The 25,523-nt window shown below is 38.9% G+C and overlaps 3 protein-coding genes across 6 annotated transcripts in view; 1 reads left to right on the top strand and 2 right to left on the bottom strand.

The window, feature by feature from the left end:
- snrpa (small nuclear ribonucleoprotein polypeptide A) lies at positions 1–6,654 on the bottom strand. The gene is made up of 7 exons (XM_057837990.1): positions 6,439–6,654; positions 6,107–6,179; positions 2,401–2,573; positions 2,157–2,303; positions 1,904–2,062; positions 410–498; positions 1–339 (listed from the first exon to the last, which is right to left on the bottom strand). Exons 1-7 carry the CDS (start codon positions 6,637–6,639, stop codon positions 180–182), a joined length of 1,002 nt encoding a protein of 333 aa, XP_057693973.1. The 5' UTR covers positions 6,640–6,654; the 3' UTR covers positions 1–179.
- Positions 1–25,523, bottom strand: part of si:dkey-77f5.3 (uncharacterized protein LOC326903 homolog) — a 95,391-nt gene that overhangs the window by 55,449 nt on the left and 14,419 nt on the right. The gene's annotated exons all lie outside the window — the stretch shown is intronic.
- The window catches only part of actmap (actin maturation protease), a 24,843-nt gene continuing 5,509 nt past the window's right edge, over positions 6,190–25,523 (top strand). Inside the window, exons 1-5 of one of the 4 annotated variants that reach the window (XM_057837994.1) lie at positions 6,190–6,271; positions 11,674–11,865; positions 18,563–18,631; positions 23,312–23,430; positions 23,543–23,672. In XM_057837994.1, coding sequence (XP_057693977.1) covers positions 11,687–11,865; positions 18,563–18,631; positions 23,312–23,430; positions 23,543–23,672 — 497 coding nt within the window. In that variant the 5' untranslated portion in view covers positions 6,190–6,271; positions 11,674–11,686. The other 3 variants (XM_057837991.1, XM_057837992.1, XM_057837993.1) reach the window with 3 other exon arrangements.

Genomic DNA, 25,523 nt, shown 5'->3' on the forward strand with positions numbered 1-25,523 from the left:
AAAAAAAAAGACGCTCCAGGTGTGATGTCTGACAGACCAGACGCTGGGTGCAATGCTTTCACTCAAACTTACCAAAACAAACACTTCATAGTAAAAGAAAAATGGAAAAACAGCATTTAAAAAAAAAAAAAAAACATCAACACATAACAGACCTGTGCTGCGAGGGAGTGACAAAGGCGTTATTTCTTGGCGAAGGAGATCTTCATAGCGTTGCTCTGCGTGATCTTGAAGCCCTGCAGCGCTTCGCGCGCAGCACCGGCCTGTACGTCGGTGTCAAACTCCACGAAAGCGATGTCGTGCCGGCCGGGCACCAGACGCACTTCCTTGAATCCTGGGAATCTGCGGGCAAAACGATATATATTGGGTAATCCCATGGTGTGTGGCAAAAATGCACAAAGTTTTTACTGACTGGTTGAACAGCATGGAGAGCATGAGCTCATTGGTCTCTTCAGGCAGGTTGGTGAGGAACAAGATGTGATTGGGAGGATTTTCCGAAACCTGGAAGAAAAAAAAAAGTGATTAAAACAACTACAACGCCCCAAACAGACTTTTCCACTTCACTGAAAGTTTGCCTTCTTAAATTTTAATTGGCTATATTCTTCATAACAATCCACAAAGTCAGAATTATCCGAGGGCATAAGCAGAGTTTAAGGGGGGGGGGGGGGGGCAGGCCCCCCGGTGGCCGAAAAGTGTCATTGCATGTAATTGACTTTCCTAAATATGTATACAAGTTGTAAAGCAAACAACAAAAATGAATTAAATGAACAAAAAATATTTTCATAATGGGTCAAAATTATTTTTCGAACAAATCATGTGACTAGCACCTTAGATGGTCATTTGGTTTGCATATTGTTAAAAAAAAAAAAAAAAAAAATAGAGGAGGGCAATTTTATCTTTCAAATGATTTTTTTCTTTGTTTTAAATTGGGGGGGGGGGGGGGGGGATAAAGCAACTTTTTTGGGGATTGAATGATTTAGACACAAATGTCCTACCCATAATATGGCCCAAAACCAAAAAGGATTGCAACTCAAAGAAAATTTTTTAAATTAAAAATTACGTGTTCAAATGCAAATATTTCAGTCTCAAATGTTTTTTCACATTCAAAAACTTTTTCTATGATTGAAATTTTTTTTTTTTGATTGAAGTGATTTTTCGTTTGAAAATATATATTTCTTGTTTGAAACAACTTATTTTTTTTGATTGAATAATAAAGACACAAAGGTCTTAGCCAAAATGTGGCCCAAACGCAAAACAACATTACTTCAATCAAAAAAGTTGCTACAATAAAAGAAATAAAAAATTTAAAAAAAAGACTTCAATCAAAACAAAAATTCAAAGAAAAATAGCTTTCAAATGCATTTTTTTGAGTTTCAATTTTTGCATTCAAACACATATTTTTGGGGGATCGAATAATGAAGACACAAATCTACTTCCATATGGCTCCGCCCAGGGGATACAATTTTTGACTGGGGTAACTACATTGGCACGACACCGGTGTGCGTACCATATTCAAATGATGACAACCTAGGCTGCTTAGGACAGCTATACTTTTCGCCAGATTTAGAATTCCCCTCAAGAATGATGGGGGGGAAAAAATGCTCATTTTCAACTTATTATTATTATACATATTCTTGTAAGTTCATTTTATTGCTGACACTGGGTTTTGGGGTCATCAACATGTTGTGCCCCCCCCCCTCCCAGGCCCAAGAGTCAAACTCCGCCTATGTCCAAGGGAGGGAAAAATAAATATCGTATTAAAAAACATTTTTTTCCACCTTTCATAAGACAACTTTAAATTTATATCACTACTTTTGTGAAATAAATTTGCTCGTGAATTGGGTGGGAAATTATTTAAGGCGAAATACAAAGCGCAAACAAAACTACTTTGAAAAGAGGACTATACCTGCTGGTGCATCTGTCCGGGCATCATCTGACCATGCCCCATGCCACCAGGGGGCATCTGCCCAGGCCCCATTCCAGGGGGCGGCATCATGCCTGGTGGGGGCATATAGGGTGACTGGCCTTGCATATGCATCATGCGGCCCCCTTGGTTCATTTGACCCTACAGAGAAAATAAGGATTCAGCAGTGCACATGTATAGAATAAAACAATTTCAAAAATAAAACAAGTAAACATTGTGAATAAAAATGTCTTACAGCTGCGCCTCCTGACATGGCAGCTTTCTTGCTACCGCTGGACTCTGGCTTCTTCTTTTCTTTCTTCTCCTTCTTACGATCACGCTCCACATAAGTGCCTTTCATTTTGGCAATAATGTCTGAATCTGTATTGGCATACTGGATGCGCTGTGGGCAGAGATGACCCAGGAAATGTTCGTAACTATTTAATAGCTGGTATATTAGGTATATTAGGTTGCATATGGAATACAAGAGCAGAACATACCATGGGTTTGTCATAAAAAGGGAACCCCTGCATAGATCTGAGAGCATTGGAAGCACTGTTCACCTCTTTAAATATGACAAAGGCCTGACCCTTCATTTTTAAAGTACGGGCTACCAAAATGTCCAAAATCTGGCCAAACTGCGAGAAGATGGCATAGAGAGACTTCTTCAGCTCTGAAAAACACCAGATATGCATTACTTAATCCGAAGGATCGTCCAATTATATGTATATAGTAAGGGTGTAACGGTATATGTATTTGTATTGAACCGTTTCGGTACGTCATGCTCGGTTCGGAATGGTGGCGTACCGAACGAGTTTCTGGCGTAATGTAACCCTTACTTTTCGAGGCTGTGAGTCGATCGTATGAGGGGCCGTTCAAGACATTTTTCATTCTGGCCCTCTCACACACATACATTCTCCTTTCACATCCATACATTTTCACTCTCACATTCATACATTTTCACTCTCACATTCATACATTTTCACTCTCACATTCATACATATTTACTCTCACATTCATACATTTTTACTTTTACGTTCATGCATTTTTACTTTCACGTTCATACATTTTCTCTGTCACGTTCATACATTTTCACTCTCAGATTCATACATTTTTACTTTCACGTTTATACATTTTACTCTCACATTCATACATTTTCACTCTCACATTCATACATTTTTACTTTCACGTTTATACATTTTCACTCTTATATTCATACATGTTTACTATCACATTCACACATTTTTAGTCTGTGGAATGTATGTTTGTATAAATAAAATATATGTGTATAAGGGTGAATATATATGTATGTAAGGAAAGATATCAGCCAGATTTTTTTTTAATCAACTTTTGAAATCAGGCGAAATGACAGCTAAAATAGGCAATTTTCAAAGTACTTTTATTTTGAAATGATACATCAGAATTTTATCAGAGTACTTTAGTTCGAGTCTTGGGGTCGTCCAGTATACCCCAGAAGTGGAACCGTCCCGGGATATCAGCCAGATTTTTTAAAATCAATTTTTTAAATCGGGCGAAATGACAGCAAAAATGGGCAATTTTCAAAGTACTTTTATTTTGAAATGATACATCAGAATTTTATCAGAGTACTTTAGTTCGAGTCTTGGGGTCGTCTAGTATACCTCAGAAGTGGATCCGTCCCGGGATATCAGCCAGATATTTTTAAATTAATATTTGAAATAAGGGTAAATGACAGAAATAACTAGCAATTTTCTAAGTAGTATTACTCGGAATTCCTAAATTATTTTTTAAATCACAATACTTTAGTTTGGGTCTCGGGGTGCTCGAGTGCCTCTCTCAAGCAGACCCGTTCTTGGGTGGCTTCCTGTTTTTTATTTATTCATATTTATTTTTTTCAATAAAGGGACTAGCGCTGTGAAGCCTCCGGGGGACTTGCGCTGTGAAGCCACCGCGTTCCATTATGAAGCCAGCGCGTTGCATTACTGTAATGCACACAATGCAAACAATGATCCAAATGTGGGGCGGCTAGCTTGACTTCGTTTTTACGAGTGGAGGGTGGCTTGATCGCAGTAGTTTACGAGCTGGTCATATTAGCTCTCGCTTGGACAGTTGAAGAGGTTCGAGAGTTGCTCGGTCTAAAAATGTCTCTCATTTCACTTTCAACTGCGTCATAATTAGCACTGTTGGGTGCAGTTGATTGTGTCCTTTGCCGCCGCTCGAGACAGGAAGCCAAAGAAGTTACAGTTTCTGGGGTCGACAAAATGTTTTGCAAAAGTCCAACTGCTTGCCGAAGTGATTGTGCGTCCTCTTCCATGCTGACCCTTAGTTGTTATTTTATGAACAGTAACCCGCGTCAGGTTCTCAGCCAATCAGAGCTTACCAGTCAGAGCTAGCCAATCAGAGCTGGCTTCCGGTTAAACTAGACTCCTTCCGTTTTCACTATACTTTCACTCATACATACATACATTCTCCTCTCACGTTTATACACACTTTCCTCACATACATATATATATTCACTCTTATACACATATATTTTATTTATACAAACATACATTTCACAGACTAAAAATGTGTGAATGTGAGAGTAAACATGTATGAATATAAGAGTGAAAATGTATGAACGTGAGAGAAAATATATAAACGTGAAAGTAAAAATGTATAAATGTGAAGTAAAAATGTATGAATGTGAAAGTAAAAATGTATAAATGTGAAAGTAAAAATGTATGAACGTGACAGAGAAAATGTATGAACGTGAAAGTAAAAATGTATGAACGTGAAAGTAAAAATGTATGAACGTGAAAGTAAAAATGTATGAACGTGAGAGTGAAAATGTATGAATGTGAGAGTGAAAATGTATGAATGTGAAAGTAAAAATGTATGAATGTGAAAGTAAATATGTATGGATGTGAAAGGAGAATGTATGCATGTGAGAGGAGAATGCATGTGTGTGAGAGTGAATATATATGTATGTGAAAGGAGAATGTATGTGTGTGAGAGGGCCAAAATGAAAAATGTCTTGTACGGCCCCTCATACGATCGGGTTACAATTTCTTTGTGTACATTATATTTACTCCATCTTCTCTACAATAATGAGGACCAACACGGTAGGACAGGATAACCCAGAAACGGCAAAGGCGCGACAACGTGGCCGCCGCGAGAACGCAGTGAAACGCGGGCGTTTAAGTCAATCAGCCAATGCACACCAGTCGCAGTGCGCCCGTATGTTAGACGTGTCCCAGAAGCGGCTCAACACGACGCACGCGTTGATACGAGACGTGACCCTCCTGTGTCAATACTACTACCGGTAGCTAAGATCGAGCAGACCGGAAGTCACTCGTGTAAAAATACGGTGGATCCGGTCGATTTTCAAACGAATATGCAATCGTAACCCACTTTTTGAGTCCATCAGATCTCTTGAGTGGTACAGTTGACTTGTCTTTGTTGATTTACTGCGGTCTTCTCTGCTATAATAATAACCAACACGGCCCCGTGTTCAATACAAAACCCCCCTACCACAACAAAACAAGTAGGAACTAATATTCACATAGTAACTTAAGTTATACAACATAAAATATACAATATAAATGACTACTACATCACCTTTGTAAAATATAAACACAAAATAAATTAAATTGAAATGAGCTAAAACACCTGTAATTAAATAATAAGAATTATACACAGATCCTGCTTAGACAATTAAATTTATTAATTTGTGTGGCGCTTTAACTTTAGAAAATCCACCAATAAAGCTTTTGAAAAACGTTCAAAAGAAAAAAAATGATTCATTGAGGCATTTCATTTGTAAAATACATGTTAAAATCTTTGTCATTGGGATTGCTTTTCTCTTTAGCACAGGACTTCTTTTTTCTTCTTTCTTTCAGAAACAAAGCTGACCAATACGCGGGTCTGAAAGGCAAATTGTTGTTCGATTATCTTTAAATACCCGCTACTTTTTGAGCAGAATTCTTGCTTTAGGCTAATGTTCCTATTGTTGAAAGCACAGAGGTGTGTAACAAACAACTAGCACATTTATATTTTGCATTTTGTTTTCTTACTGTACCGAAAATGAACCAAACCGTGACCTCAAAACCGAGGGACGTACCTAACCGAGATTTTTGTGTACCGCTACACCCATAGTATATATGCTTTTAACAGTAACATTTAAAAAATACGTGTGTGAAACGTTTAAACTTAGCATCTAAAGTGCACCTCGTACTCGGTACTCACCATCTTTCTTAATTTTCTCGTTCAAGTTATTGATGTAGATGGTGTGATTGAGTCGAACCTCCGTCGTGGTCATCTAAAAATTAGAAAATAACATACTGGAAAACGTGGTAACAATACCCTTAACAGCTAGCAATAGCAGACGCCATTCATTCGAACAGCATGAAGGTAAACCAACAAGCTAATTTAGCATTAAGATATCCTTCACTACGTTGGCTAGAAATTTCCCAACCCCTTAAAAAAAACAAGAACTAAATGTGCTGATAAAGACTTAGGACAAATTGAGTTGTTTTCCTTAAAATATGAACTTATATGTAAATCTCACTAGCACGTACCTTGGACGCTGGCTGAAACGCCTGATGGATCCCGTTCTTGAATCTCGCGATAATACTGTAATGGTTCTTCTTCGTTGTCTTTTTTAAGTGATTTAAGCATTGACAGAGTGCAAAACTGCCATCCGAGAGGGGAAACCAGTAAACACTGTGGGGAGCATGAAACGGTCGAGAGGGGAAACCAGTAAACACTGTGGGGAGCATGAAACGGTTGAACACATTCTAATGGTATGCGGGAAGTATGGGGAGCAGAGGGATCGGTTCAGAATGGTGCTGGACCAGGCGAAAGAGACATTTGGGATGGGAAATGTTGTACAGATGAAAACGGCCAATATTCAAAAAGGGCTAATAAAGTTTCTCAGGGGCACAGGGCTGTTGGACAGGATATAGGAAGAGGGTAATTCATTAGTATTTAATTTGTTTGTTAGTATTTAATTTATCCAATTTTTTGGTTTGGGTTTTGTCTACACTCTGGGTGTGTGTTTCACTGGTTGTCAGGAGGGATTCAGGGATTGCTTTTAGTCTGTAACTGCCTAAACTCGTGCTAAACCGTCGGTCCAGTAGATGGCGGTAATACCCCACGGTACCGAGGGGTAAACTGCCAATAAACAAAAAGAAGAAGAAGAAGAAAACTGCCACTTATGGTCGTAGGTTCTTCTCTGTGGTGAGTTTTTTTTTTTTTTTTTTTTGTTAAACCAGAACACTCGTAAGAGGAGGTATTCGTATCCAGGTGTTAAATATAAAACATTGACTAGCTATAATGATAAATGGTTTAAATTAGAGCTTGTAGAAAGACTATTGTTTAAAAATCTATATTTTTGACTGTTCTACTGTGTGGGCGCAAAAGTGCAGGTTCGGAGCATTTCCAAGTATAACTGGTTAGGGTTTTTTGTTTGTTTACAGGGGTGGTTGGATGAACATACTAAACTTTTGGGGTGGCACACCAAAAGTAAGGCAATCAATTTCAAAATGTCATACTGTTGTGGTAAGCCAGCCAGTAGAAAACTATCATAGAGGGACCTCTTTATCACATATACTCCAGTGCAAAGAATCATCGTTAACCCTTTATAGGGCAAGTGGGTATTTTTGATCAATAAAAATAGATAAATAAATAACTTGAACTCACAATATTAACATTTGGTATACAAGTGAGGGCTATATGACCCAAAATGTGATGTCCACATACGTGGACGCCAGGTTTTAAATTATAATTAGCCAATATTATTCTAAATATATTAAAAATTATTTTAAATGTTTTTTATGAGGAAATAACATTGCAATGTTGATTTAAAATATTAAAAATAAAAATAAACTCTGGTTATGGCCTCCGGTAACACTTTAAATCAGTTGTTGTTTATATATACGGTATGTGTGTGTACTGCGTATACATGTATACATAGTATGTAACTTATTGTTATTGACAATGTCCAATTCTTTTAAACTAAGAGGATTGGCGGTGAATGCTCATCTTTTCCACTGAATCCCTAGATGTCCAATTCATTTGGACTGAGAGGGCATGTCAGCGAATGATCGCTGCCAGTCTCTGATAGTTTATCAATGCTTGTTCTGTATGCTGTGTGTATGCTATGTATGATTGCCCAATTGATAACCACTACTACATGCCATCAGTGTGCAAGTGCGCTGGTATAAGCAGAGGTGGGTAGAGTAGCCAAAAATTTTACTCAAGTAAGAGTAGCGTTACTTCAAATAATATTACTCAAGTAAAAGTAGTCATCCAAAAAATGTACTCAAGTACAAGTAAAAAAGTATCCAGTGAAAAGAATACTGAAGCAATGAGTAACATTTTGAGAACTGCTTATTTTTGTTTGATTTTTTTTTTAATCAATAGAATTTTTTTCTTTCAGCACAACTGAACTGTTATTATAATGATACTGTACAATAACCCATTGCATAACCATATTAAGCCAAAAAAATGATTAAAAAAAAAAAATCGTAAAAGAGAATAAAAAAACAGTAATGAAGCATTATTCGTCCAAAGCGCATGAGTGCCCTGCCCTCTAGTGGAGAAAAAAGTTCCTAGTTTGAGTAGTGAATACTGTAGTTCCTTCATAGGTCAATCGGTGGCAAATAAAACCTGGGAGAAAGTTCTAAATCCGCGATTTCGATTCATGTGGAGGGCAGCGCTCTATGTCAAACACTCCATTTGTTACGATGGTGCTTTAAAGACGCGAGGTTGAACAGGCTTGCGTGATCATAGAATGGAAAGATTGCGTCTGATTGGTGTAATGGAGTCATGTGATTATTGTTGCAACTTCTCATTGGTGAGATTAGTAGCCCTACTCTTGGCAATAGCATCGCTAAGCAAAAAAAAAAAAAAAAAAAATGTAGAATAAAGAGGAAAAATTTAACGACTCTTGTGTAGCCCAAAGTAGCGGGATAAGAGTAGCGTTTTTTTCTTCACAAATCTTCTCAACTTAAAGTAAAAAGTATGGCTTAGTAAAACTACTCTTAGAAGTACATTTTTCTCAAAAAGTTACTCAAGTAAATGTAACGGAGTACATGTAACGCGTTACTACCCAACTCTAGGTATAAGTGACATTACAAAATGGCTGCGCTGTCATTTTTATGTGTTTAAAAATTACTTTCTCCATTATCAAAATATAAAAAAAATAATAATTAAAAAGAAAAAGTCTCTATTTGCGTTGTTAAATACTTTCAGCAATCGTCTTTCACATTAACCTCCTGAGACCCGAGCTTTTTATTTATATAATTATTTTAATACATTTGTAATTTCTGTTTACCATTTGAAATCTAATGTCCTCAAATGAGTAAGCTACACAGGATCTCAGGAGTGGTTTGTCCCTTTAAGGAAATTCCAACTGATATACTTTGGCTTATTGTGTTATATTAATGTTATAAATGATCTAATGTGCCAGACTAATGACTATACCATATACTACTCAGTGAGATGGCCAGTTAATCTCCCAGTCGGACATCCGGGCATTATTGGCGTCACCAGCCACAACAAAGCGTAGCCATATTGAAATGGGGTCAAAACACGAGTCACAAGCAGTTGCTCTGTCGTGCATTGTCGTACAAACGCGTTGACCTTTTGTCTTATTTGCGGTCTTTTTTTCCGTCGGAATGACTAAAAGTTGCCGTGTTGCAACACAAGGAAGAGTTCGGAGCCGCGTTTGAAGTTCTTCATTCTTCGTGAGAAGAAAAGGACAAGCAATTGGCTGAAAGCAATCAATCGAGGAACAGTAAAAGAAGACAGTTCCGTGGACCAGGCACATTTACGTTTGCAGCCGACATTTTATTACTGGCGATTAAACGTAAATCGATTTTTTTTTGTTGCCCCAATTAGCGTCTAGGATTCAATAGATTACGCAGTGGTTACGATTACCGGAACTGACAACTCACAAAGCGTTATTTTTCTTTTGTCGTGAACTGCTCTGATCGGTCAATCGGTATACTATTGGCCTGGTGGGAATTGGTTATTTTGCCGTGAAGTGTTCACGGCTCAATAATAACGCTTGGAGGCGAATTACCGGTTACGGCAGAAATAATCACGCCGTTTATACTACCAGTTTTCTTAGTTCCAAACAGTACATATTCCACGTAATTGATAAAGGTCAACTTACTGGGTGACTTTATGAGGTAGTTGGATTGGTCATCCAGCTATCAGCTGCGACTTTGTATGATTTGCAAGGTAATTTTAAATTGTATCGCCTCCTCGCGTCTGTCGGCATAATAGTCGGCGTAATAGTAATAGTGATAATAGTAAGCCATGTTTAAGACGGTTTTATGAAAAAATACGCAAAACACACCTGAAATATATGAATTTCAGACTTGTCTACTGAATGTATAGCAGTGCGTGCCCCCTTGGCAAAATGGCGACACGTTGCTAAGCGAGGTGACGTCATAATGACATCACGCCGACTTCCTCCATACTAGTCAGTGGGATGGCCAGTTAAGAGGCGGAGTCGTGGTCCACCCCTTGGTGCTCCATGGAGGAAGTCGGCGTGATATCACGTTGTGACGTCTCCTCGCTTAGCAACGTGTCGCCATTTTGTGAAGGGGGAACGCACAGCTAAACATTCCAAACGTCTGAAATTAATTAATTTCAGGTGTGTTTTGCGTCTTTTTTCCTAAAAACGTCTTAAACGTGGCTTACTATTATCACGAGTCACTGCCGACAGACGCGAGGAGGCGATGCAATTTAAAATTAGCGTATTTTGGCTTACAAAGCTGCCGATACAAAGTCGCAGCTGATAGCTGGATAAACAAAGGAATGGCCTGCAGTGGGGTTCTGAAACATCTACAACTACCTCATAAAGTCACCCAGTAAGTTTACCTTTATCATTTACGTGGAATATGTACTGTGTTGAACTGAGAAAATTGGTAGTATATACAAAGTGATTATTTCTGCCGTCACCCGTAATTCGCCTCCAAGCGTTATTTAGCCGTGAGCACGTCACGCTAAAATAACCAATTCCCACCAGGCCAATAATATATCGATTGACTAATCAGAGCAGTTCACGGCAAAAGAAAAATAACGCTTTGCGAGTTGCCGGTTACAGTAATAATAACCACTGCCTAGTCTATTGAATCCTAGCAGCTAATTGGGGCAAAAATTAAAGTTTACTCACCAGTAATAAAATGTCGGCTGCAAACCTAAATGTGCTTGGATTTAGGTTCCCACAGGCGAAAATAGTCCACAGAACCGTCTTCTTTTACTGTTTCTCGATTAATTGCTCTCAGCCATTTGTTTCTCCTTTTCTTCTCACGTGGAAGAATGAAGAACTTCAAATGCGGCTCCGACTCTTCCTTGTGTGACAACCCGCAACACAGCAACTTTTAGTCATTCCGACGGAAAAAAGACCGCATATAAAATGAATTTTAAACGCGTTTGTATTACAGTGCACGACAGAGCAACTGCTTGTGACTCGTCTTTTTCCCCATTGTCAATATGGAGACGCTTTGTTGTGGCTGGTGACGTCATTAAATGCCCGGATGTCCGACTTCCTCTATTTGTCATGATACCGGCTTTGCTAGCCCGCTAGTTAAGCTAATCTAATCGTAAAGTGAGTATTATAAAAATCACAAAGCAATTTGTGAAACAATACAAACTAACAGTACTTGCATGGAATTTCTCTAACAGAGCCCCAACACGCCTTGTTTGCATGTGGAAACGAACATGAGTTCGTGTTATCTGTGCATGAATTGTACCGTACTGCTCAGTAAAACGATACCGAACGCCATTTTCAATGACAGGATATCTGGGAAAATGTCGGGGTGCTCCATGCCCCATCTTCCTCCTCCTCCGCCAGCCCTTCCACCTTCAACTGGAGCAAGCCAAAACTCATCAGAAAAGAAGAAGTTGTATCAGACAATCGGAAGCAACAGAAGCCCAGTGGAAGGAGACTACACGGAGCCGCTCCTGATCATCCGCCATCGGGAGAGCAGGTGACCGTTTAACGATGTGCTCTATTTAGTTCTATTGCGATAGCACGATTCATTTCTCAGTATCAGCTGGTTGTCATGTGATTAAGATCTCAACTGCATATATGGTATTTGCTTTTGGGGCATCACGAACATGCACAAAAACATCTCATCTGTCTTGGTTCGTTGAATAAAACAAGGTAAACATGTTATTTCAGTGTATTTCTAGTTAGAGGTCTTATGCTTTATTTTTAACTCATTGGCTGCCATTGACGTGATGGACCTCCAATTCGTTTGCTACTAGGGGTGTGACAAAATATCTAAATGGTGATATAACGTTATACTTTGTATCACAAAAGGTTATCGATATGCTCCTGCCAAGAATCGAGATATAGTTTTAAAAAAGTGTCAATGTCTAAAAAAAAATTAAAAAAAATAAAATAAAAAGGATTCAAGAAGTTGCTACCAAAATCTTCCACCACAATAGTGTCTCAGTTAACTCTAAGGCTGCATTGACGGTGCTCGACGCCCAATCCGTTTAGACTGGGAACGTTCATTCATTCAAAACCAGAACATTCACAGTCATTCTGTCCGATTTTCAGGGCATTTACAGGTCACTTGCTGTTCATTTTAGGGCATTTACGGATCATTTCCTGTTGAGTTTGAGTCACTGCCTATTCATTTGGGCGATTCCCAGGTCACTTCCTGTTCTGTAACTTGAAATAAACAGGAAGTGACCCATAAAATACCCCAAAATCAACAGGAAGTAGCTGAAAATCAACATGTAAATGACCTTAAATGGCCCAACATTACCTCATTGCCTGGCGTTGGCTGCCACTGACGGCATAGACGTTCAATCCGTTTGAAGTATTCGTTCATTCGCTGCCACCCTCCCACTTCAAATGGAATGGACGTGTACTAGTGATAAACTCATTCCAATTCACAGCAGAAGCTTGTTTTTCTGTTTATTAGTTATTTGTAGAATATCCTAGAATGATTTCCTGAGCAATGTATTGATAATCGTTGTATCGCCATATCGTCAGATCATCGTTATCGTGAGCCTTGTATCGCAAACCGTATCGTATCGTGAGGTACCAAAAGGTTCCCACTCCTATTTGTTATGTAGGCAGAGTTTGACTTTTGTGGCAGGGGGCAAAACATGTTGATGACCCTGAAACGCAGTGTCAACAGTAAAATTAATTTACAAGATATATGCTCGGTTAGTAGCTTAGCCCATGCTCGTGAACACAGGCATCCTAGCTTTGTGTGTGTGGAGTTGCGTGCGTGCGTGTGTTTTTTCCAGTCACTCATTTCCTTGTGAAACGAATCCTCACCATGGTCAGTTTGAAAATGGCGAAAAGCAAAACATCCTTTTTGACTGAATATTCCAATGAATATTTTTTGTTTATTTGTTGTCATTTTTTGGGGGAATTCTTAATACTATTACTCTTTTGGCCAAGATCGTTGTCCATTGAATATGATACGCCCAGTGGTGGTTCTGTTGTACATTTAGCGTTTTTAGTGAGGGAAATTGAAACTCCGCTCACCATTTTGGCGGTGCTCTCCGGCGTTTCATGGTCCATATCTTCAATCCTTGGTTCTCACTCAGTGGTTGTTGCCGCTTTTGGAAGCTTGGGTTTAAAAAAATTACGTCATTATCCATCTTGCCTCGTCTGTCCTCAGGTAGTTTTGGCTAAGTAAAGCAAATGACCGTCTAAGGTGCTAGTCACATGAGCTGTTAGAAAAATTATTTTGACACATTATAAAAATATTTTTTGTCCATTTCATTCATTGTTGTTGTTTGTTTTATTGCTTTACACATTTTATAGACAACATTTTACCGGCAAAGTCTTAATTTTAAATTATATACACTGTATAGGAAAGTCAATTACATCATACCTGTCAACTTGTAAGGTTTCGGCATAATTTGTACAAGTGAGCACTGATTTTTAAATGTGTACGCTAGGGGTGTGACAAAATATCGAAATGGTGATATATCGTGATACTTTGTATCACAAAGGTTATCGATATGCTAATGCCAAGAATGGAGATATATTTTTTAAAAGGTGTCAATATCTAAAAAAAAAAAAATGAAAAGGAACCAACAAGTTGCTACCAAAATCTTCCACCATAATAATGTCTCAGTTACCTCTAAGGCTGCCTTGACGGTTCTCAACACCCAATCCATTTAGACTAGGAACGTTCGTTCATTCGAAACCAGAGCATTCACAGTCATTCTGTCCGATTTTCAGGGCATTTACAGGTCATTTCCTGTTGAGTTTGAGTCACTGCCTATTCATTTGTGTGATTCCCAGGTCACTTCCTGTTCTGTAACTCAAAATAAACAGGTCACTTCCTGTTTATTTTGAAGTGACCCGTAAAATACCCCAAAATCAACAGGAAGAAACTGAAAATCAACAGGTATATGACCTTAAATAGCACAAAATTACCTCATTGCCTGGTATTGGCTGCCACTGACGGCCATATACGTTCAATCCGTTTGAAGTGGGAGGGATGGACATTCGTTCATTCGCTGCCACCCTCCCAGTTCGAATGGATTGGACGTCTACTAGTTATGAACTCATTCCAATTCAAAGCAGAGGCTTGTTTTTCTGTTTATTAGTTGTTTGTAGAATATTCTAGTATAATTTCCTGACCAATGTATCGATAATCGTTGTGTCGCCATATCGTCAGATCATCGTTATCGTGAGCTTTGTATCGCAAATCGTATCGTATCGTGAGGTACCAAGAGGTTCCCACTCCTATACGCCGTATGTTCAAAATCTGTACGTTTTTCGTGCATTACATTTTTTTTTCTCCGTTCGGATTTTGTCACAGTTTCGGCAACGAGACAATGTGCGTTACTATGCGTTACATTGGTTGAATGACGCGAGAAAAGTCAGAGACACGGGGAGAGAAGAGTGTTTGTTGTGACGCTTTAGCAAACGCGATGCTAGGCTAGGTGGCTCCAATATTTCCTGACTGTAGCCGACAGCCTACAATCTATGCGTAGATATCACATACACATAGAACTACGTGCGAAATGACAGACTTGGGGGCGTTGGTAAACAGCCGCCATTTTAAAGCAGTAGACTTCTCTGAAAGGCTTTGTTACCTCCCACGGACGGCTCGCTAAGGATATAGCATAAAACAAGCCACACAAATTTACAAGTGGACACAAATTTATTTACACATCAATCAAACTCGCAGTGAATATGTACAAAATGTGGATGAAGCGCGGCTTCAGGGTAAGCCCAGGCCAAAACAACAAACAAAAGGAATCTACACTCAAACCCCACCTGCTAACTAAACCCTGATTGTGTAAAAGGAACAAAGAAAAGACGGCCACTTACCTAGTTTCTTACACTAAACAAAACAGGAGAAAACGGGTTGAACAGAAATGGCGGCTTGCCCCCACTGCTTCAGTGCTCTTATTTACAGTGGTGAACAAAAACAATCCAATAACGTATAAACACAAAAGACTTAAAGTGCATGTGACACGAAAAAGCATGTTTATTTCATAATACACGCGGTATTTTATGCCCCTGAATGATATGGGCCGCTTGGATGTGTGTGGAAGCGATCGCTATTTTTATTTAGTTTTTTGAATCCCGCGCCATGAAAATGAGTGACTTCCGGCTTCGGTCTTGCATTGAGGAGGAGGGCGCTGTGACGTGTACGGTAGAAGACGTCCTCTTCACGCTACAGTGTACTGTTGTGTATGAGGACGAAGGATTCAGCTGATTATGCGGATTAATACGTTTATTTTTCGCATCACGCCAGCCAAACGGCTGCAGAAAAATTCTGTATGAGGGAGAGGCGTATATGCCTTTTTGGAGTTTCAAAAGGTTCCCATTCATCGTGGATATTTACTGTGGGACCATTGGACTTACGAGGAAGTGAGTAAACATCTTGTTTTGTATTATGTCAAATACGAATACAGCGATTACAAAGTAAACACTACAAACTTCCTTTAAATGAAGGACTACTTACGTTTGATCATTGATAGGCATGTAAAAAGCTCTCCTAATGCTCATTAGCAGCAGCACGTTAGCTGCACAACAACTCCAGCCACCCTCCTCCGGGGAACAAACTGTAAATTGCTCTCCGCCGGGCGGTTTGCCGATCCGCAAAGACAATTGACAACCGGGTCGTCATGTCAAATAATCCAGGATAGTTATGTGTGATTTTCCGCTTTGAAGACTTTGAAACATCACTCGGTTCGGGTTAGCATGTCGGCTAGCTGTCACGCCTTCTGGTTTGTTTACATTCTCCGAAGCCGGGGAAGGGAAATGACATATGTCCGATTTAGGTGTCATAAAATATCGTTCCGGAGGTGCGACAGTAAAGGTGAAGTCGACAGTTTTGACCATTATGGAGTAATTTTGCCATGTCGTCCTGAATAAATGCATTTTTATTATTTCATATTCCATTCAGCACAAGACTGTTATTTGTCATGACCATGCCATTTATTTAGCAATTGGGGAAAATACTTGGATAAAAAGAATATCCTGTAAAAATATTGAAGTAAAGAGACAGAAACAATGACATTTTTCCGCTCTCTTCGTCGCGTTTTCCTCGTTGTGAATAGTTCCCCCTCGACGGGCTGACTGGTCCTTCTCAAGCCATTTATATAACTATTGGGGAAAAATACTTGGATAAAAAGAATATCCTGTAAAAATATTGGAGTAGAGAGACTGAAACAATGACATTTTGCGGCTTTCTTCGTCGCGTTTTCCTCGTTCTGAATAATTCCCCCTCATTGGGCTGAATAGTAAAATCGATGAGCCCAGTCTACCGCTGATGTCATCCACCTGTTGGGGACGCTAAAGCCCTATAATGGTAGGCGTGGCTAACCGGCAGATTAAAAGACTAATTTCTCGTCATCTGTGCTTTGCTAAATTGTTGTATATAGTCGAATCGTCTCAAAATATGATTCTAATTCACATAATTATGCCAATTAAGACTTTTTTTCTCGTGTCGTATGCTCTTTAACCGAAAAAGTGGGAGTGTGTCAAACTAGCGATCAAACGGACACGAGAGTGAATGGCGAGCAAACGGCTGGCGAGGAAGACCGCGGCAGAATGCTGTCAAATGCGACCTCCCAGAGCGTTGACAGCGGCAGGTTTTTGAAGCTTGGTGCCTTTTTTCGTGGCCAATCAGCAGCGGCGACGTCATCGTCGGTCCGTCCTGCGTCAATCAGCCTTCGTCATAGTGGGAAGGGAAGCAGCCAGCTTAACTATTAAATTAACTATTAAACGGCCAGGGGCCGTCACAGGCTCTGTTGTAGTGAACCTTCCTAGCGAATCTAAATAACTTTTTATCTAAAATACTCCTAAATCGGCAAAATCTTGACTTGAATCTATCTTTAAATGATGAAACAGTTTTAAAACTTTCACATGTCGAAAGTAGACAGAAGGGAACTAATGCAAAACAACTTTAATGGTTGATTCACAACATTAAATGACTTCCAAACATAGCAAAGGTTACAATTTTTGTTGTTGTTGGTTTTTTTTTATGAAAAAAAAACATGAAAGGTAACACCATTATTTTGCCAAGTAACTTATTACTCTTACATTCAGGTAACTGAGTTACTAACTCAATAACTTTTTGGGAGAAGTAATTTGTAACTGTAATTAATTACTTTTTTAAAGTAAGATTAACAACACTGGTCATAAAGATGAAGTTTGCAGAATGAAAAGTGATGAAAGCGGACATCTTATTCTGCCAATTTGTTGCCGAACACAATTTGCCCGCAACTATTGTTGATCACTTCTCAGAATTAGCAAAAGAAATGTTCCCTGACTCAAAGATTGCAGCGGTAAGTTAATTTTATCAATTGCCCTTTTTAATTTATAATTGGACACACTAACGGACTACCTTCAAGTCAAACTGAATTGCGAGCGGAAGTGCCATGAAATGCAGCCATCAAAAGACATGATAGAAATTGCCAAAAGTGCTTTATACAATTATAACAAAAGTCACTGTTAAATTTTAGTAATCATGATGTCGCTAAAGATATTGATTCTTCTTTGATTGCACCAGGTTATATGTTACAATATTACCAATAAATTCATATTATTTTAAAAAATTGAGTTTTATTTTTGTTTCATATTGTACGCTATATACGACGTTGTAAGATTAGTCACCAATTTGTAAGGGCATATGTCACTATTTGTAAGATTGCCAACGGCCTCGGGTTGACAGGTATGATTACATGCAATGACATATTTTGGCCACCGCGTATGATTTGCTATGAATTAGACGTCTAATACTGCAATTGGCGGCCAATTAGTTAATGTTGTTGTGTTTATCAACTCATTCACAGCCATTGACATTGATGGACTTCAAATGTGTTTTGAATAGAACTGCTAGCATTAGATGATTCAGTGCCTTTGACGGCGATAGACCTCCGATTCATTGCTGTCAGTGGTTTCCAATGAGTTAATTTATGACATAACATTTAAGCCCTTAAAACAGAAGGAATGTTGTGATCTTCTTTCTTAGTTTCAGTGTTGTAAATTGTAATTTTATCCCAAAGTTGCAATGTGTTCTATGTAAAAAGAGCTTATTTTTAAAGTCTTGTTTGTGTATCACTTCGGATGGCCGCCACTGAGTTAAAATGTCATCTGCAAATACTATGTCACACCTAGCTGTCACTTTTTCAAGTTCATAAAATCAGAAAAATAATTGGTCAAATGTCTTTTTTTGCATCTTTCAGTTTCAGCCGAGCGCTCCACTGGACTCTGGTAAATACATACGTGCCTTCCCTCATCCAAGATGGCCCACAGTAAGTACAGAATGCTTGTCGAGTCCTGTCATCAGGGGCGCAACTACCCATTCTTGTTACAGTATGCGAAATGAAAAATGGTGCCCCCCACGGCCCTAATCCAGCAGACACAACTTTTTTTCCCATAGCATCTTGTTGGTTTTTTAGTATGTTAGTGATGCGGCTGCAACTAACGATTATTTTTATAATTGATTAATCGGGTGACGAATTAAACAATCGTCTAATCGGATAAATGACACTTTTTTCATTTACGTCACAGTTTCATTTGATGTTTTAGTCATGTTGTAAGTAACCATGAAGACAAAATTGATGACTATTATATAACCTTCAAAAATAATATTTTAATAGAGCGTCCTGACTTAACTATAGTCTACAAATGTACTGTTTCAATTACATAAAAGTTGTTAAAGTTTTTAATAAAAATTCCGAGTATAAAACATAAGAATTTCTTGGCGCTTGGTGCTAAGTAGTAACGTCTCATCAACAAAGAGTAGAAACAATACAATTGGCTTCATTTACTCACCTATGACGGAGGGAAACTGGATCTTACAACACACAAGACAATCCAACTTCCACTTCTTAATATTATTGATTAGGCAACCAAACCTGAATGGAGCAGTGAACTCTCTCTCTCTCTTGCTCCAATCACTGTTGCTTGCACAGCCTTACATTACACACAAACCCCAGGACCCATACGGGACTGCTCATTGCTGCCGGCAAAAATCGATAATGAAATTCGTTGGCAACAATTTATTGACTTTCCAAATGAACAATTTAAAGGTGTAAGTTAAAGGGCAACTGAAGAGTTTTCTGGATTTTGGTGTAATTTTACGAATATTACGAATAATAACTTTGGACAAGTTCGTCAAAACAACCATGACATTATCAACGCGTAATTGGAAGGATAATTTGCGTTTTTGTTTTTTTTTTTAGTTTTTTTGCACTCCGGAAGTGTGACGTAAATTCCCCGACGCAACAGAAGACTAATATCCATAGCTAGCATAGCAGCAACAACGATATCAGTGATATTTCCACCAAAGGTAACCATTCAGGATTGCTCTTTCGAGCCGCTATCGATGGCAAAGGCTCCCAGGAAAAATGATCTACAAATAATCCCTACATGTTTGAACCTGAGGCGTCAGATGACGACGATTTACTTGACACAGCAGACGTCGTCATGACGCCAATTGACAGCTCGACACTTCACGAACGGGAGAGTGAGTGGTAAGCCTAGTAAATCCAGCATCGTGATTTTTCTATTTGAGAGAATGTGATTACATGGTTGTATATATTTTCCATGCTCTCCACATAGCTAAAACTGGATATTAGGTTATGGGACAGCTCCTACCCATCTAAATATGGTAAAGCTAGCCCATATGTGGCTAAATAAATGATTTATGTTATTGATTTTTCCAAATGAATGACAAAACGATTTTATTTTCCAGGTGTTGCTGTAAACCTTCAAGTAATTACCCTTCCAAGAGAATGCCTGTGTCGTCAGGAGATCTCAGGCGTGAGAGCCAAACTTGAGGAGGCTGAAGCACTGACAGGGGCATGAATTACATTAAAAAAATAAAACCATAAATTGTAAACAACATTGACATATTTTGCTGACTGTTTAATGTATTCTATTGGTATATAATATATTGTAATTGCATTCTGAAACAATATTCAATAGGCCACAATAATAACAGTGATCCTAGATTTATGTTGAATCAGCATCAGCTTTCGCTGTCAGATTGTGACACAACATAGAAAGCTAAGTTATACCAAGCAAACAATGGCACACATCAAAGAACATAAATTTGGTAAGCAAATCAAAGTTAGGATAGCAACGGACTAGCGCAACATTGAAAAGTGATGATGGCAAAAGACTGAGAAGCAGTTTAGAGTGGGAAATATGTATTCACTCTTTTCTGTAGCATTAAGTGTTCTCTATACAAAGATAAATCATTAAAATACCAAGGTAACTAGATTTTTCTTTTAAAAATGTGTACTGTATATACAGTGCCCTCCATAATTATTGGCACCCCTGGTTAAGATTTTTTTTTTAGCTTCTAATAATTAAAAAAAAAAAAATCCAATAATATGGGACCTTAATGGAAAAAAAAGAGAAAAATCCAGCCGTCAATACAAGTGCATTTATTCAGTGGGGAAAAAATCCCACAGAAATAAATAATTATTTGACATCAAATAATGTGTTTCACAATTATTAGCACCCCTGGTGTTAATACTTTGTACAACCCCCTTTTGCCATCAAAACAAGGTCATGATGGGAGGAGCTTGATTTTGTGTCTGGTGAACCATTTCTGTGTAGATTTGGCCATATGTTTAGGGTCATTGTCTTTCTGAAAGACCCAGTGATGACCCAACTTCAGCTTTCGGGCAGAGGGCAACAGATTTTGATTTAAAATGTCTTGGTATTTCAAAGCATTCATGATGCCATGCACCCTAACAAGGTTCCCAGGGCCTCTGGAAGCGAAACAGCCCCACAGCATCACAGACCCACCCCCATACTTCACAGTGGGTATGAGGTGCTTTTCGGTCTGCTTGCACACGGTCCCAGGCTTCAACTGGGACCGTGTGCTTTGGTCAGATGAGACCAAGATTGAGCTTTTTGGAACCAAACACTCTAGGTGGGTCTGGCGTGCCACGAAAGATGCGCATGCTGAAAAGCACCTTACACCCACTGTGAAGTAAAATCTGTTGCCCTCTGCCCGAAAGCTGAAGATGGGTTGTCACTGGGTCTTTCAGCAAGACAATGACCCTAAACATATTGCCAAATCTACACAGAAATGGTTCACCAGACACAAAATCAAGCTCCTCCCATGGCCATCTCAGTCCCCAGACCTTGTTTTGTTGGCAAAAGGGGGTTGTACAAAGTATTAACACCAGGGGTGCTAATAATTGTGACACACATTATTTGATGTCAAATAATTATTTCTTTATGTGGGATTTTTTCCCCACTGAATAAATGCACTTGTATCGAAGGTTGGATTTTTCTCTTTTTTTCCATTAAGGTCACATATTATTTGAAAAAAAATAAAAATATTAGAAGCTAAAAAACACATCTTAACCAGGGGTGCCAATAATTATGGAGGGCACTGTAAGACTAGTTTATGATTTCATGTCATCAAAATTTGCTACATTTATTTCTCCTAAGTCATCGTCATCTGATGTCGCAGACGGAAGAAATTCAGCATCTGAGGATCTTTTCCGTTGTCATCGCTGGACTTGCATCACTTGGGTCATCATATGACTCGACCCACTCTCTCTTTATTTCGGGAAACTGGGTGGCGACTGACTTGCAACGCTTTTTTCATCGTTTTGAGGGTTTCCGCCGCTTAATTTTTTATGTTTGGCTTCCTGAAGAAGAAAAAAAAATCACAGCTGCATGAAAATACAGGATGACTCCTAATTTTAATTTAATAATTTTTAATAATAATTTCTTGGTGATCAAATAACAATGCCCCGGTCAAAGCAGCATCTATTTGATGCTATTGTTCCCTCTTCAAATAGGCAGACCTTGATGTTGATGCTGTAGTACAATAGTCATTGTTTTATTGAGATGTGTACATTAGGGCCTGGCAGGTGGATTGTTTTATATGTAGGCTTTATATCTACCCTGTGACAAGACAAAAACAATGAGCCAAGGACCTATTTGGTGCTGGGGACATTTGAATTTACATAATACCTATTGATATTGTAATAAAATCACATGAGTAGACGACCAGTCAGCAAACCTATCTACTTATGACAGGCCAACAGCAAAAAAAAAAAAAAAAAAAATGTCGCACTTCAACAAACAGGCAGTAGGATTCCCCCTCGTTTATCAACAGAAGTGCATCAAATTTTAGAATCAGAATAGCCAGTAAGGGTCTACTTATGTCTTTGTAAAACCAAGGTTGCATTGTTGTAGGTTTTCGAAGCTGTCGTCGCTGAAATGATGTAAAGAATGAGCCGATTGGGGACCTGTATGCATGCTCACAAAAACGGTCCAAACCTTTGCAGGAGAAAGTCTCGAGTCTTCCTGTGAGCAAATCATCGCTACACATCGAGATGGCATGACGAATCTCGCGAGTAAAACCCAGAAAATGTTTGCAATATATGGCGAGGATAGCGTGGTGCTATATTTCCATGTTCAGAGTGGTGGCGAGGCTCCCTGGAAACTACGTCATCAGGTAGCGGTCGGCAGGGCAGCGCGTCCCTCGTTGCTAAGGTGTTGCTATGGCCATAACTCAAAAACTACGCGGTCAATTATTGTTTATTTTTTTTAATGTGACTTTTTGAGACAGCAAATGATGCATTTAATACAATTCAACCGAGTAAAACACTCAAGAACGAAATCCGTAAAGCTCTTCAGTTGCCCTTTAAGAAAAAAGAAACGTGAGTAATTTTGACTGGGACCAGGAGTGGTGGTTGGGGGGGATGGGGGGTTTCCTTGTGATGGCGCCCCCTGTCGGCTCGCGCCCATATGTGGCGCATTTGCTGCTCAACGTGTAATTGGGTCACTGCTCGTCATGCTGTGTTTCTGACTGATAGCATACTTGCATAATACTGCAAACTCTAAATACTTTCACACTGATGTCAGTGTTAGACATGCTATACATTCTATTTACAGTATTTACCAGGGTGCGCCTGCACGCTGAGTCGCTGACTGATCTTTCGTTTATCTTGTAGGTGTGGCCTGGTGGCCTTGTGGATGGCTGCTCATCTGCTGCGACCATCCATCGACATGGGTGCCATCTTTCAGGCTGCTCTTGCTAGGGGCTTCACAGCACAGGGTGAAATGTTCTCAGGTAGAAAAAAAAGATATGAGGGGTTTAAAGTGACACACAACTCCAATCCTCTCACACGCCATAGTGAAATACCTCAATTTAATGTGAGTGTGATTTAATGTTTGTTTTTCAGCGAGAAACATGGCGTTGCTGGCCGAGGAAGTGTGCGGATGCAAAGCGGAGCTTCTGTCAGGACGTTTGAGTGGCCGCAATGCCACCAGGATCATCAAACACTTGTGGAACCGACAGCCTGTTCTCATCCCGTATCCATGGTTTTTAGTGGGCTGACAGTCAATGATAATGTTTCAGAGCCACTGACAACGATAGAGGTCAAATTGATTTGAACATCTTTTGACTCCAGCTATCTAACTTTTATATATATACATATATATATATAAGTAGAATATTTATTAAAGTATGTGTAATTTAAATCGACTGATTTAATTTGAAATGAATGAATTCATATGGTTGTGAGCCACAAGAGCAAATTTGGACACCTGATATGGTGTGGAACTCAATTCAGGAATTTGACTACATGCTACTAGTCCTTCTCAAAAAAATTAGGGCTGTCAAACGATTAAAATTTTTAATGGAGTTAAATACAGCTTAAAAATTAATTAATCGTAATTAATCGCAATTCAAACCATCTATAAAATATGCCATATTTTTCTGTAAATTATTGTTGGAATGGAAAGATAAGACACAAGATGGATATATACATTCAACATATGGTACATAAGTACTGTATTTGTTTATTATAACAATAAATCAACAAGATGGCATTAACATTATTAACATTCTGTTAAAGCGATCCATGGATAGAAAGACTTGTAGTTCTTAAAAGATAAATGTTAGTACAAGTTATAGAAATTTTGTATTAAAACCCCTCTTAATGTTTTCGTTTTAATAAACTTTGTGAAATTTTCAGTCAAAAAATTAACTAGTTGCCCGCCATTGTTGATGTCAATAATTACACAATGCTCATGGGTGCTTAAACCCATAAAATGAGTCGCACCCAAGCACCAGCAGAGGGCAACAAAACTCCAAAAAAACACAAGTAACAAGTTGGCATTGCACTGTTATGTCATTTTAATCTGTTTGAGCGGGGCATGTGCGTTAATTGCCTCAAATATTTTAACGTGATTAATTTAAAAAATTAATTACTGCCCGTTAACGCAATCATTTTGACAGCCCTAAAAAAAAAAAAAAAAAGCATATTGTGATAAAGTCCATTATTTTCTGTAATGTACTGATCAACATTAGACTTTCATATATTTTAGATTCTTTGCACACAACTGAAGTAGTTCAAGCCTTTTATTGTTTTGATATTGGCGATTTTGGCAAAAAAAGTCAAGAAAAAACAAAAATCCCTAACTAAAAAATTAGCATATTTCATCCGACCAATACAAAAAAGTGTTTTTTAATACAAAAAAAGTCAACCTTCAATTAATTATATCAGCTATGCACTCAATACTTGGTCGGGAATCCTTTTGCAGAAATGACTGTTTCAATGCAGCATGGAGGCAATCAGCCTGTGGCACTGCTTAGGTGTTATTGAGGCCCAGGATGCTTCGATAGTGGCCTCAAGCTCATCCACGGTGTTGGGTCTGGTGTCTCTCAACTTCCTCTTCACAATATCCGACAGATTCTCTATGGGGTTCAGGTCAGGAGAGTTGGCAGGCCAATTGAGCACAGTAATGCCATGGTCAGTAAACCATTTACCAGTGGTTTTGGCACTGTGAGCAGGTGCCAGGTCGTGCTGAAAAATGATATCTTCATCTCCATAAAGCTTTTCAGCAGATGGAAGCATGAAGTGCTCCAAAATCTCCTGATAGCTAGCTGCATTGACCCTGCCCTTGATAAAACGCAGTAGACCAACACCAGCAGCTGACATGGCCACCCAGACCATCACTGACTGTGGGTACTTGACACTGAATTTCAGGCATTTTGGCATTTCCTTCTCCCCAGTCTTCCTCCAAACTCTGGCACCTTGATTTCCAAATGACATGCAAAATTTGCTTTCATCTGAAAGAAGTACTTTGGACCACCGAGCAATAGTCCAGTGCTGCTTCTCTGTAGCCCAGGCGCTTCTGCCGCTGTTTCAGGTTCAAAAG

The sequence above is a fragment of the Corythoichthys intestinalis genome, chromosome 6, assembly GCF_030265065.1.
Source record: "Corythoichthys intestinalis isolate RoL2023-P3 chromosome 6, ASM3026506v1, whole genome shotgun sequence".
Classification (NCBI taxonomy): Eukaryota; Metazoa; Chordata; class Actinopteri; order Syngnathiformes; family Syngnathidae; genus Corythoichthys; species Corythoichthys intestinalis.